General features: G+C 34.6%; 1 protein-coding gene across 2 annotated transcripts in view; it reads right to left on the bottom strand.

The window, feature by feature from the left end:
- The window catches only part of MYOZ2 (myozenin 2), a 34,850-nt gene extending 20,490 nt beyond the window's left edge, over positions 1–14,360 (bottom strand). Inside the window, exons 1-2 of one of the 2 annotated variants that reach the window (XM_082389695.1) lie at positions 14,185–14,360; positions 13,535–13,624 (exon numbers count right to left, since the gene is read on the bottom strand). In XM_082389695.1, coding sequence (XP_082245821.1) covers positions 13,535–13,610 — 76 coding nt within the window. In that variant the 5' untranslated portion in view covers positions 13,611–13,624; positions 14,185–14,360. Of the gene's footprint in view, positions 1–753; positions 820–13,534; positions 13,625–14,184 lie in introns of those variants that run through there. The other variant, XM_082389696.1, reaches the window with a different exon arrangement.
- Between the last annotated feature and the right edge of the window lie 981 nt (positions 14,361–15,341).

Genomic DNA, 15,341 nt, shown 5'->3' with positions numbered 1-15,341 from the left:
CAAGATTCTTAGAACATAATATGACAATATGCAGGCTCAAATAAAAAAATCAAAAAAAAATCATTTGTCATACCAAGAATCAGGAAGATCTCAAACTGAATGAAAAAAGATGCCAACATGAGGTGACTGAGGTATTAAAATTATATAACAACGATTTTAAAGCAGCCATGATAAAAATACTTCAAAGAGCAATTACAAAGTTTCTGGAAACAAATGAAAGAATAGAAAATTTTAGCAAAGAAATAAAAAATCATGGCAGAGAAATAAAAGTTGTAAAGACCCAAATGGAAACATTAGAACTGAAAAATAAAATACCCAAAATAAGAAGTTCAGTGGATGGATTCAATAGCAGAATGGAGGGAATAAAGGAAAGAAATGGTGAACTGAGAGATAGAACAATGGAAATTACCCAATAATAACAACAGAGAAAAAAAATAGACTGGGGAAAAAAAAAAAAAAAAAAAAGCCTTAGGGATTGGTGTGACTAGAACAAAAGATACAGCATTTGTATCACTGAAGTCCCAGAAGGAGAGGAGGCATGTGGGACTGGAAAAGTACACAAAGAAATAATGGAAATAATGGCTGAAAACTTCTCAAATTTGGCAAGAGACATAAACCTACAGATTCAAGAAGCTAAAAGCATTCTATAAAAGATAAATCTATAGAACTCTACAGCAAGACATATTATAAACTTCTAAAAACTAAAGACAAAGGGAAAATCTTGAAAGCAGCCAGAGAAAAATGACAACTTACCTATAGGGAGAAAAAAATGAGAATGACAGTGGATTTCTCATCAGAAATCATGAAGATCAGAAGGAAGTGGCACAAAAATGCTGAAAAAAAAGAAATGTCAACCCAGAATCTGATACCCGGTGAAAGTATTCTTTAGAAATAAAGGGGAAATTGAGACATCTTCAGATGAAGGAAAACTAGGAAATTTGTTGCCTGGAGACCTACCCTAAAAGAATGGTTCATGCTGTTACAACAAAATATCAAAGACTGGTGGCTTATAAACAACAGAAATATATTTCTTATAGGCCTGGAGGCTGGAAGTCTGAGATCTGGGTGTCAGCATAGTTGGTTCAGTTGAAATCATTCTTCTGAGTTGTAGACTGCCCACTTCTCACTGTGTTCTCACATGGTGGAAGGGACAAGAAAGCTCTCTTGGGCTTCTTTCGTAAGGGCATTAATATCATTCACGAAGACCCCACCATCATGGCCTAGTCACCTCCCAAAGGCCCCATCTCCTAATACCATCAGGGACATTAGGATTTCAATATTTGAATTCTGGGGGGCCACAAATATTCAGACCATAGCAAATAACTAAATTAAGTTCTTTAAACAAAAGGGAAACAATAAAATAAGGAACCTTAGAACATCGGAACAAAAAAAAGATTACAGTAAGCAAAAATGTGGGTAAATACAGTAAGCTTCCCTTCCCTTCCCCTCTTGAGTTTTCTAAATTATGTTTGATCATAGAAGCAAAAATTATAAAACCCTCTGATATAAATATATGTAGAAAATAGTTAACACAATTATATTATAAACAGGGGAGGGTAAATAGACATGAAGGTAGGTAAGTTTTCTATACTTCCCTTGAACTGATAAAATGACAATATCTGTAGACTTTGATAAGTTAAGCATATATAATGTAATAGAACAACTACCAAAAACTATACAAGTACACTTGAAAAACTATAGATAAATAAAAATGGAATTATGAAACATGTGCAAGTAATCCATAGGAAACTAGGAAAAAGAAAACAGAAGGGAAAAACAGAGACAACAAACAGAAAACAAAAAATAAAATGATAGACTTAAGCTCTACTACATCAGTAGTAGAGCTTAAATAAAAATGCTCTAAATACCCTAATTAAAGGATAGAGACTAGCAGACTGGATTTAAAAATATGACCCAAATATAAGCTGTCTAGAAGAAACTCACTTCAAGTAAGTGCCTTGAACAATATAGGCAAGTTGAAAGTAACAGGATAGAAAAAGATATCAAGCAAACATTAATCAATGGAAAGCAGAAGTGCTTATGTTAATTCCAAAGTGGACTTGAGAGCAAAGGAAATTTCCAGAGACAGAGAACGTTATAAAATGATTAAAGTGTCAATCCACCAAGAAGACCTAGAAATCCTAAATGTGTATGCACCAAAAAACAGAGCTTCAAATGGAGCAAAAATTAATAGAACTAAAAGCAGAAATAGATAAATCCACAATTAGAGTTGGAGACTTCAACATTCCTCTCTCAACAAGTGATAGGACAACAGAGAGAAAATCAGCGAGGCTATAAAAGAAATTAACAACACCATGAACCAGTAGGATATAATCCCACTGTTTATAAAATATTTATAAACAGTATAAAATATTCTACTGAACAACAATAGAATACACATTCTTTCCAAGTGCACATGGAGTATATACCAAGATAGACCAATATCTTGGACCATAAAATAAGCTTCAACAAATTTAAAAGAATCAAAATTATATACAATATGATCTCTGATCACAATGGAATCACACTAGAAATGAGTAACAAAAAGTTTACAGAAAAATCTCCAAACATTTGGAAACTAAAAAAAAAATCACACTTCTAAACAATCCATGAGTCAAAGAAGTCTCAAGGGAAATAAAAAATTCATTGAACTGAGTGAAATTAAAAATAGAGCATATCAAATTTATGGGGCACAGACAGTGCAGTGCTGAGAGGGACATTTGTAGCACTAAATGCATACATTAAAAGAAAGAGGAAAAGTCTCAAATCTATACTATAAACCCAAAGCAAGCAGAAGGAAGAAAATAATAAAGATAAGAGTAGAAATTAAAAACAGAAAAACAATAGAGAAAAATCAGTTGAGCACAGAGTTGGCTTTTGAAAAGATCAGTAAAATTGACAAACCTCTAGCTAGACTGACACAAAAAAAGAAATGTAGAAGATACAAATTACCAGTATCAGGAACAAAATAGGGGATATCACTACAGCCACTGCAGATAGCAAATGGATAATAAGAGAATACTATGAACAACTCTACATGTAAATTCACATAAATTTGAAAACAGAAAAAATATGACCAATCCCTTGAAAAGCAGAAAGTAACACATCTCACCCAACATGAAGTAGATAATTTGATTAATCCTATAGCTATAAGGCAATTGAATTTATAACTTTAAAATCTCCCCAAAAAGATATCTTCAGACCTAGATGGTTTTACTGGAGAATTCTACCAAACATTTAAAGAAGAATTAACACCAATGCTACATAGTCTCTTCCTGAAAATAGAAGATGAAGGAACACTTCCCAATTAGTTTATTGCTAATATTACTTTGATAACTAACAGAAACAACACACACAAAAAGAAGCTACAGATCAATATCCCTCATGCTTATAGAAGCAAAAATCTTTACCAAAATATTAGTAAATAGAATTCAACAATACATAAAAAGAATTCTATACCATGAACAAGTGGGGTTTATGCCAGGGATACAAGATTGGTTCAATATTCAGAAATCAATATATTCTACCATATTAAATGGCTAAAGAAAAAAAATCACATGATCATACCTTTGGGATCTAGGGCTGGACAAAAGTGTTGTTAAACTTGACACCAAAAGCACAGTCCATAAAAGGAACGGTTGATAGATTAAGCAAAATTAAATACTTTTGCTCTGAGAAAGACTGTGTTAAGAGAATGAAAGAACAAACTACAGAGTAGGAAACAATATTTGCAAACCACATATTTGACAACAGACTAGAATATATAAAGAACTCTTAAAACTCACCAGTAAAAAAGCAAACAATCCAATTAGAACATGGGCAAAAGACATGAAGAGATATTTCACTGAAGAAGATATACAGATGTCAAATAAGCATAGGAAAAGATGTTCAACATTATTAGTCATTAGAGAGACGCAAATTAAAACTATGAGATATCACTATACACGTATCAGAATGGCCAAAATGAAAAATAGTGACAGCATCTAATGCTGGGGAGGGTGTGGAGAAACTGGATCACTCATACATCACTGCTGGAAATGTAAAATGGTACAGCCACCCTAGAAAATAATTTAATAGGTTCTGTTAAAAACTGAACATAGGACTACCAGCAATACTGGGCATTTATCCCAGTGAAATGAAAGCTTATCTTCATACAAAAAACTATACACAAATGGTCATAGCAGCTTTATTCTTAATAATAATAATAATAATAAAAGAAACAACTCAAATGTACTTTAATGAGTAGGTAAAAAGTTAAAAACACCGTGGGCCATCCAAAGCATGATACTCAGCAATAAAAACGAACAAACTATTGAAACATAGCAACTGGATCTATCTCGAGGGAATTACACTGAGTGAAAAAAGCCAATCCCCAAAGGTTACGTACTGTATGATTCCATTTTATAGCATCTTAAAATGAAAAGATATATAACTATATGTATATATATATATATAAATGGGAGACATTAGTGATTGGTAGGACTCTCTTGACTGCATGAATATCAATATTCTGGGTGCGATATTGTACTATAGTTTTGCAAGATGTTGCTCTTATGGGAAACTGGGAAAAGGTACGTGGGATTGCTTTGTATTCTTTCTTACAGCTGCATGTAAACTGTATTTATCTCAAAATTAAAAGTTTAATAGAACTATCAAGCCATGAAAAGACATGAATGACCCTTAAATGTATATTGCTAAGTGAAAAAAGCCAGTCTGTAATGGCTACTGTATGACTCCAACTCTATGACATTCTGGAAAAGACAAAACCTTGGAAGACAGTAAAAGAATCACTGGCTGCCAAGGGGCTGTGCGGAGGGAGTGGCGATGAAGAGGTTGAGCACAGGGGAATCTTAGGGCAGTGAGACTCTTCTGTATGATACTGTAATGGCAGATGCATGACAGTGTGCATTCATGAAAACCCATAGGACAGTGCCACACAGTGTGAAACTTTATGTAAACTGTGGACTTGAGTTAATAATACTACGTCGATATTGGTTCGTCAGTCATAACAAGTATAACGCACTAATGCAAGATGGTAATAATAGGAGAAACTGTGTGTTGGCAGGAGAAGGGGTATATAGGAGCACTATACTATACTTTCTGTTTAGTTTTTCTGTAAACCTGAAACTGCTCTAAAAAATAAAGTCTATTATTAAAAAAATGTTCAATTTAAAAAATTTTCATAGCCCTTCCTAATGCAGTGCAGAGTGGCATTGTCTACTCTCTAAGGTGAAAAAAAAAAAAATTCTGTGCTTTACAGTCCCCAGGGTTGGCAGAAATAGCTTATGGAAGAGGAATGAAGGCGCACAGCAGGGTGGATGAGGGTGTTTTACAGTTTCCCAGGATTTGTTTGCCAGGTCTGCTGAGTTCTACAGGGAATATTCACTATTGTTTATTTGCAAGTGTTTGGAGTCTCTGTTACTGTGTGCTAGCAACATGGAAGGAGGAGCTGGGTTATTTTTCAGTGTGTCTATGAATATATCCCTCAGTGTTCTAGAAAGTGTGACAGGAGTGGACTATTTCAGATTTTTGATTCTGGAATCAAAATAGCAAGTTCCCTTTAGATCACAAATGATCAAAAAGACACAATATGGCTTATAGTAATTTGATGCAATACTATGGGGTGGAGGGGAAATCTCCTTTAAATGCTTCTTAAAATAATTCAATTAACAATGAAAGAGAGAGAAACAGAATAAAATAATAACACAGAAAATCGAAATCCATAGATTTTTTTGTCCATTAACCTTCTAGGAATACACATTCTATGTAATGTATTTATATATTACAAATAATGTTTTTAAACAAATTTTCTAATGGGACATTTTCAGGAAATAAAAATGCCCCAAAGCAGGCAGCCACTAGAAAATGCAAAGGCGACAGTCTTTATATTATAGCAATGGAATCTTTCTTCTTACAGTTAAGGCTACAAAGTTTTTTCATAAGGAAACCAAAACAGGGATGCAGCTCTTCTCTTTCTCTCCTTTTCTGTTACCAATTTGAGTCATTATAAACAGTTAAATGAAAATAGAGGGGCTAGAAAAAGGAATAGCTTATTATTATGTTGTTTTCTATAAGTTCTAAATTTCAAGCTATGGCATAAGTTTAATTTGGGGATCCCAAGACAAAAATTTGAGAAAATGTTTTTATCTCATTTTCCTCTTCCTAATGGCCCCCAGTATTAGCTGATTCCACCAGTGTTTCTGAAATAACCACATGCCCTAAGTGAATTCCATCCCTCTGGCCACTTAGATTTACAATAGTTTTCTGGGGTATATTTGACAGGAATTAATTACCTTTGTGATTGATACAGGAATAGGTGTGTGACCTGACCTAGGCCAATGAGGCAAAATATCAGGACTTTTCTTTGTGTACATTGTGCCAAAGATACTTTCTTTTCCTGCTGCAGGTAAGCACGGATGTATATTGCCCAGGAAACTGTTGGTATGTACTTGATAAAATGATAGAGCCAGATGTGGGGTGAAGCTTACCCCAAGAAAATCAGAGCAGAGGGAGAAAGAAACCTGGTCCTTAATGGCATACTGGAGCTGCCAGATGAAGACTTACCAGATCACCTCTGAACTTTTCAGTTATGTGAGGCAATAAATTCCCTTTAGTTGGTTTCTGATTTTCTGCTATTTTCAACTAAAAGCATGCTAACTATGGTCATTCTCTTCAGATCTTCATCTCACTGATGTAGGTCCAAAAGTCTATTAAGATTGGAATCAAGAAAGAGTAAAGAAGAATAGCCTAGAAGCCCAGCAGTGGGGGCCTCGAAGAGGAAAGGAAAAAAAGAGCAGAAGTGTAAAATATGGATATACCTCTGGCCAGACTCATTTGGGCTCATAAGAAACATTCACTCCTTTTTAGCAAAACACAATAATCATCACCCAAGCTGCTACAAGGAGTAGATGTGCAGCAAGAGCCATGAGGAACTTGCCTACCCTCAATAATCAGTTGGTACAATCCATTATTACTAGTAAATTTATACCACAAGAGAGGAGATATGAGAGACAAAAGGAAAGAGGAGAAGGAGGCACACAAAATAATTGACCAACTCTCAACCCTCTTTGCTTATTCTTCATACTTCCTTCTACACCTTTAAGCCTAAATTTTCTCCCTCTTACTCTGTGAGTAACAGACAGTGAGTTAATAATTGGCTTTGAGTGACCATCTAAAGGTACTGTGGATCTCTGGGACCAGAAGCACTGCATGAGAAATCTAGTGGTGTCTGGAGCAGGCTTGCACTGGCTCACAAGAGTCAATTGATAAATTTTCAGAAATTCTGTGAGCCAGTAGTTAAACTCAGTGAACATAACCCCTATTAAAATTAAATTATATAAACTTAATAATAAGTTATATTAAAAAGAAAGCAATAAATACTCAAAAATATCACTTTCTAAATGTTTTACTCCTTTTTGCTGTTATCTATGCTCTTGATGTTTTCTTATATCTATTATATCTGTATGGTGGAAATACTGTATAGTGTTGTATTACTACACATCTCTTCCCAACCCTGCATTCAGTTTCTCCTTGATGGTAGCTCAAAATTGGCCATGGCAAGAGTATTTATACCACAGAAATTGGCAAATTCTACAAACCAAGGCATTTTCCCCCCCAAAGAACCAGTTAAATATTCACTAGCATACTGATAGACATAGGAACATTTTAAGTCAATATATTTTGCATAAACAAACAAACAATAAAAGACATAAACTAAATTCTCCAAGGTTTTTTTTCCCTTCCCTTCCAGTAGTTAAGTTTATGATGTAATTGGAGCTGGAGTTCCAGACCATCTGTGAGCTGGGAAATCTAATGTATGAACACTTTCATTTACTTAAACTTTCAGAGTGAAAAGAATGGTGTCAACTGAGCAGATAGAATCCAAGTTCAGCTGTTCCCTGCCCTTTATTGCAAACCTCTGTGCAGGGTCTTAACAGTGTGTTTAATCTGGATGCCTGATAAATGATATAACTTATTCAGGGTTCATATCCTTGCCCTGATGGATTAGAAGGTTGTCTTTGTGGCATTAGATCATCTATTGAAAATAATATTGCCAGGCATGCTTTCCTGTTAATGTCGTTTATAGTGATCCAGAATTTTCCATTTATTCTTTAAATATTTTATAGGACTTAATCTATTATAGTTTGCTACTATTTTAAGGAAATAATGATTATTTTGGAATAAATATCTAATTATAAAAAACTATTAAAATATAACTTTAGGGTCTTGACCATTATCAAATTAATTTCCACAAAAACCTCTGCATTTTTCAATCTACTAGAAATATTAAATAATTGTAATCAATATTCTTTCTCAGTAATGTCCTAAAATGTGCATTATTTTTGTAGCTAAATTAAGATTTAAAATCTTACATTAAAAAGTTCAAACTTTTGGTTTTTGAGTATACTTTCCTTCCACTTTAGCCATATTACTATGAGTACTGGAAAACAAATGGAAAATTGCATTTTATTGGGAGAGTATCAGTGATCTTTGAAAATGTGATCAACTCTTTTTTCAAACCTTTCTTCAATATGCAGTCTTATGAGCAGACACTGAATCTAAATTCCTTCAAAGGAAACATTTTTTTTTTCACATTTATTTCATAGGTTAACATTCTAAAACTTAGTCAACAAGGATTTATGTGTGCACAGGTAGTTCTGTATTTTTAATTTGTAATTTTGATCCTGCCAAAGTTACATATTTAGTTAGATCAGTGAATCCAATTCATAGTTTGTAAAGATACCCACTTACAAATAATAGTAGTAAGACAAAAGATCTTTTAAAACTGTATCCCCATGATTCACTGGCAGCTGCAATTCTGGTAAAATGGGCAAAACCACAGAAAGGGAGATAACTGAAATTGATTTACTTTAGGGCGGTCCTATCAATTTACTTAAAAGCCTGATTGAAGCCAAGAGATTTTCTCTGCGCTTAACAGGACTCTTCTGCCTGTTTACAGACAGTTGGCCTGTGTGGATTGAATAATAGTCCATAAATATACATTATTGCGTAGTGCAACATGCATATATACATATTATATAAAAGTTAATAGTCTAGACTGTGATTTTGAATAATACTTGAAAAGTCTACATTTGATTAAAAGTTTATTAGTAATTTTTAATAATTTTCTCTAGATTAAAAAGTTGATTTTGAAACTCATCTGGGATTCTATATTTTCCTATTTCATATCTCCTTGCCTTGATTTGAGTTCAAAAATTTACTGTTAATTAAAGTATTACCATTCAATAACTGTGTAAATCTATAAACATTTAAAAAATGAGATTACCAATGTATTGAATTATGCAAATTGAGTTACACAAACCAGTAATTCATCTAGTACTGTTTATAAGATGTATATCTAGAGCATATTAGAGTGAAAAAGGCAACAAAGAAATGATGTTCTTCATTCTTTTAGGATGATGGAATATGGCAAGAATTAAACACTGTAATTTCAACTTTGGTATAAATTGGAATTTAGCCTAGTTCTCTGCTGCTACTTTGCTGGAGAGCGTTATTAGAGGTTTAGAAATCTATGACATGCTTAGAAAAATTCATGATTTCACAACATATTATTGCACACCAATTTTCAAAATAAAGCATGCTTTTTCTTCGGGTTATGAGAATGCTAATGTGAATTTTTAAACCAAAGAAAACTAACAAATTTGTACATTAAGCATTAGGTTAAGTTCTTTTTCTCCCCTAGACTTTTTACATTTGATCTGTGGTGTTTAAGTCCTTCCTGGTGTCCTCATTTTTATATTGATGACTTGATTAATTACAGTTTAAGATATGCTTATACAGGAAAAGTAAAAGGGGTCCTCACATTATCTTTCATCTGAAAGTCAAGACATTATATCTATGCTTTTCAAAGTGCCCCTGCAATTTGTGTTAATATTATCATTGCCTCTGTTATTGGTGGAAAAACTCAAATACACTGATGTTTGAGCACATAGCTCAATATATTAGAATCATGAAATTTTAGAATTAGACGACTCAACAGATCCAACCTCTTCATTTTCAGATGAGGAATCTGCTGTCTGGGCTGGAACTCAGGGCTCCTGGTACGGTATCAACAACAGCACTCCATTTAGAACCTGGCTTCCTGTTTTCAGACCACAGACTAAACTCTTTTCCTGAAATCACAAAAACAATCTGCTCAGTCCTCTTCTGTGTTCTGGGAAAAGCTGTTCACCAGTCATGAGGGAAAAAACAAACAAACAAAAAACATACCAAAAAAGCCCTCACAGAGCCCAGGTGCGAAAACTGTAGGGTGACTGAAACAACTGTAGTCTTTCTATTTCTGAAGCTCTTCTTCTAAACTGTCAGCAATATCTGTGCTTAAGATCAGGGGACAGCATACTCCCAGTTCTTAGATAATTTTAATTCCTATTCCTTTTCCCCACCATTTCTGGACGGATGCCAGTTGCTCTAGAGTGCCTCTCCTTCTTCCATACTCATTCCCCATTCTCTTTCTCTATAGACTTATTACTTCCTATTCTTTTATCCTTCCCTCTCTCTCTCTCTTCCTTCAGTAATCAAGTCTCAAATGAGTTACTGAGTGAGAGAGAAACATGATCACCAGTGGAGAATATGTACAGCATCAGGAGTAAATAGCACAGGGCTGGTGGGCATGGAACAATTATAAGCCATCTTTTCTTGCCTCCACAACTAATTCATGACAGATAATGGCAAAGTATTTTGGTGTTTTTGTCTTTTAGAATAGCACTTGTTAGATAGTAGCAAAATGGCTCTGATATTTCTGTTTAAAGCTTCTGGGTTTTGTATCACAGTAGTAACACAAAACAGCTACTAATCATCAGCTCTAACACTTTTAATATTGTTGTTGATGACCATGTTGATGATCATCATGATATGATGCTGAGGATGGTCTGTCTGAAGGTATAGAGCCTCAGTGTTAGGAGATACTTTTTATTAATTACTTATTGAGGGTGTAGTATATTTGCTTCTGGTACATAATTTGACACCAAATCATTATGGATCCATAATGAGTGAACAATTTGGCGTATAGTTAGTAGAGGCTGTGAGTTATCTACATTTTTACTCGTGCTATCCAGTTCTATGTATTTTAGTCTATATGGGTAGGATTTCTCAGTAATTCTTTGAGGTTATTTCTCCTTCAGATTCAATGAGTGCTCTGATGAAAAACTCTCCTTTTTGATTCTTATATTTTCCTACTGATCATCTCAAGGCTCACCAGCTATAGTCTCTCTCCCCACAGCAAGAACTGGACTGAACTCCTAGCTCAGGTTTAGAAGACAACTCATTTAGCCATCTCATTGTCACACTTCATTCTCCTCCAGGCTAAATGTTTTTGAAAAGTGATATAAAAAATAAATGAATTATAATACTGAAAAAAAAATCTTGATGCACAAGGGGAGAAGGGAGTGGGAGAAGAACTTCGAATAGCTTCTCTGTTCATTTTTATAGAGGACAATCCAGTCCAAATTTTACTTATTTAGTCTTAGAATTAAGATCAAAAGAGTTGCATGCTTTGTCTTAAATTATCCAGGTTTTTGTTGGTGTGAAGTGTTTGAAAGTTTGGAGAATTATTCCCAGAAAGGTTTCTCTGCAGTCCATGTCTCATTTCTGCCTCCTTAGAAAAAATGATACTCCCCTAGCTCCAGATCTCTAAACACTATGTCATATACAAATAGTAAAGTTCCATGTAAGATGTCAGAGGAAATAAAAGAGGGAAATTATTTAAACTGCTTCCTAAAGTACTGCAGCTGTTTTATCTGAGATGAGTTAAGAAAGAAGTCTGTGATTATCCCTGTTATCTGTAGTACTTGACCTCCAAACAAAGGCAGAGTATGTGACTCCATTTAAGGGACTGGAAATCTTCCCGTGACTTGGGAGGGAGGGCTTCAGCAGACTTTACATGGCCAGGACCTGTTGGTGGTGAGATTATAGTCTTGAGGGGTTTTTTCCCCTTGAGATATAATTGTACTTTTTCTTTATATTTCATAAAAAAACAAAAGTTATGTTATAAAAAAAGGAAAAAGATACTCTTATAGGTCTATGTCAGAAATAAGAGAGTAGAATCCAACACATGATTTAAACTGGGAATACATTAAAACGATGGATTAATTTATGATTATGATGCAATTAGAAAATGATAACTTATCCCAAGCCTAGTTTTAAGATAAATAATTTAGTCTCAAACTCAAGTGATTATCTGATTTTTTCCTTATTGATCAAGGAAACTATTAAAACAATTTCAAGTAAACTACATGAAGCAGGAAATACAAAGAAGCACAAAAATTTAAAAGAAGCCTGAATTTTGGAACCTTGCATTGGTACAAATTTAGTTCTGGTGTCTAATTCAGAATTATTTTCACTTTATTCCAAACTAGTTTGACATCATAGTAAAACATGGGTCTAAATTGAATCCAGTATGGTGAGTTTGTATTGGAAAAAATAGAAAACGAAACTTAATAACAGAACCCTTTAGATATGACTGCATTGTGGGGGGAAGCATCTAACACAGTCTCTGATTGGTTCTATTCAGCTTGCTTTATGGAAGGTGAAATATGAAAATGCTATACTTATGCCTGTTCCCAGCTACCTGGTGAAAGATCTCATTGCTGTAGGTCTTAGTATTGTCCAGGTAAAAGGTCACATTCCTTGTTAATAGAAGGGAAATAAGGAGGTGCCCTGAAAACTCCACAAATATATTCTGGAATGGCTCAAATCAGCCCTTAAAACAATCTAGATATTCTACTTATTAACTTTTAAAATTGATGCTATCCTTTGCTCAATTTCCTTTATAACAATCAAAAGTTGAATTTCCTTTATAACAATCAAAATGCAATGTATAAAGCATTACTTTCTGGAGTGTTTTGCTAGAACTTAGAGAAGAGAGTGGAATATCATCTTGCATCTAATTTATATTAAAATTTTTTTGAGTTATATGCTTGAGACTATAAGAAATCTATATTTTCCTAGAAATTATAAATAGAAGTAGATTTCCACACAGAATATCTCGGTAAATCAGTTACCAAATATGAAAACTGGTTTCAGGGTTAAAGAAGTTCACAATGAATATGAATTCCAATTTAACACCTTTCTTAAAAAAAAAAAAAGGACACTAGAACAGATTTTGAATGATTTATGTAATATAAGGTAAAAGAAATCAAGGTAGATCTTGTGGGATGGACAATGAAGACAAGATTGTATGAGACCTGTCCAAAAAAGAGAAAAAAAGATCTGAGAGTGGTGATATTAACTTATAACGTGAAATGTGAAAGGCAAGCCAAGTAGAATGTACATCAGCTGTCAGATTGCTTCATTCCTTTAGAGCAGTTGTTCATCTGAAAATAGCTTTCAAATGAGAAAGGATGACTACAAAAGGATTAGTTACCATAGGCTTTTATACACCCCCTAGAGCTCCAGGTTTGTTATGACAGAATAGCAAGAATTTAAAGGAAGTAAACTATAGAATATTAAATAACATCAGGAAGGGTCTACATTAATGCTGAGCTATATTATTGCTGTGAAGGGTTTTCACTGATACCATTTCCATGGATTTCCTTCATGATGGCTGATGCTTGCTGTTTCCTCTGCTTCACCATGGTATTGTGTGATAGCATGATTTTTTTGTTCCCTGTGAAAAATAAAGGAACATTATTGAGGCAATGTCAAGAACTCATTTGGAGTGTTCTGTAATCATCCTTTTGAAAGACAGCATCTTTGTTCTTTATTAAGAGTTTATTATTGCTTTCTACTGAAAGACTTTAATACCGTTCCTTGTCTGGTGACAGAGCATGCTATTCATTGACAGGCAATGTCACAGTGAACAGAGGCTGTTTCTCAGAGTTTCCGGCCCAGTCTTATCTGTATACTAGTACAATGATTATTGGGCAATGAGAAACAATGAAAGAGCTGGCCTCCTTTCCCCTTCCTCTCTCTTTTCCACAGTTTATTTTAATCTGTCATTGTTTCCTTACTGGCCTTCATTTGTACCAACATCACAGTACATCAATTCCAGCATATTGTAAGAACGAAGAAAGGATGCCAGATTAAACCAGAACTCTTTGGTGGTAGTATTTTAATATTGGCATCAACAGCTGTCCTTTAAAGCAAAGAAAGCCCATTAATGAGTCACAACTCTGAACTTCCTTGGACAACTGACTAATAGAACATTTTAGGAAACAATATACTTACCTTGCTCTTAGACCGTGCTTTTCAGGAAGGATGAATCCTGATTTGTGGAGGAAAGACTGGAGATGGAATATGGATGGCACTTGGGCCCGAAGGTTTTTATCCTTGAGCCTGGGATAGCATGGTCCCTAGCTCTGACTCAAACTGGGGACTGAGCCTTTCTGAAGAGACTGGCATCCAGCTGACATCAACTGACTATATATAGCACCAAATACTTCAGCTACTCATATCTTCCTGGCAAAAGGGAGGAACCAAGAAAGATTAGGTTCTCTCCATTATGTTTCGAGTTTGTGAGATGGTTGAATGAACATACAGAAGGTTTTTATGGAGTACCTTCTGTTTGAAGAGATACTAGCCAAAAAAGATTTTTAAAACTTTTTAAGATGTAGCCCTTACATTACATCTTAATTGAGGTGGCAAAAGATACATATTGAATACGTGAATTAGAACAGAATGATAGATTATTAACAATTAACATGAAAGTATTGACCATAATATCTAAGGAGTTTCAAGAAGAAAGAAAGCAATATGGGGCAGATCAATAGTGCCATCCCTTAAGCAAGAGTGAGAACCTATAGTAAGTTCAGAAAAATGGGTTATATTTGAATGGCGAAGTGGGGGAGCATTTTGTAATGGGCCTTAGAGGTTGAGCCTTGAAGCTATCTGAGTAAAAGCTTAGACTCATAGCTGGGTCATGAGTCTTTCTGAAGAGACCCTGTAGAGAACAGTGCCTGCAAAGTTGACTGATCTCTGCAAGGTCTGGAGTCAAGGATTTCTGTTTGGGAATCAGGATAAGAGGTTGGGAAGGTAGGCCATGTTGGCCTCCTTGCTGGTCTTTGAACACAGAAGCATGTTCCCTCCCATATCCAGGCTTTGGCTCTTACTATTTCCCACTTCCTGGAACATGCTCTCCCCCTACCACTTGGCTTACTCATGCATTCAGGACTCCCCCCAACTATTGATTCCTCATAAAGTCCTTCCCCAGTCACCCTGTCTAAAATATCACATGGTGCCACACTCTAGTCCCTTACTCTGCTTTATTTTTTAAATATTTTTGTATTAGTTAAGATTAAAGTCGAATGGGAGTGACAGAAAACCCTAAAAACAGAAATTTCAAAAAGATGGAAGTTTGTTTTTCTCACACATAAACTTTGTCCAGA

This window comes from Balaenoptera borealis (assembly GCF_965194805.1).
Source record: "Balaenoptera borealis genome assembly, chromosome: 4".
Classification (NCBI taxonomy): Eukaryota; Metazoa; Chordata; class Mammalia; order Artiodactyla; family Balaenopteridae; genus Balaenoptera; species Balaenoptera borealis.
This window is presented reverse-complemented; position numbering and strand designations above follow the sequence as displayed.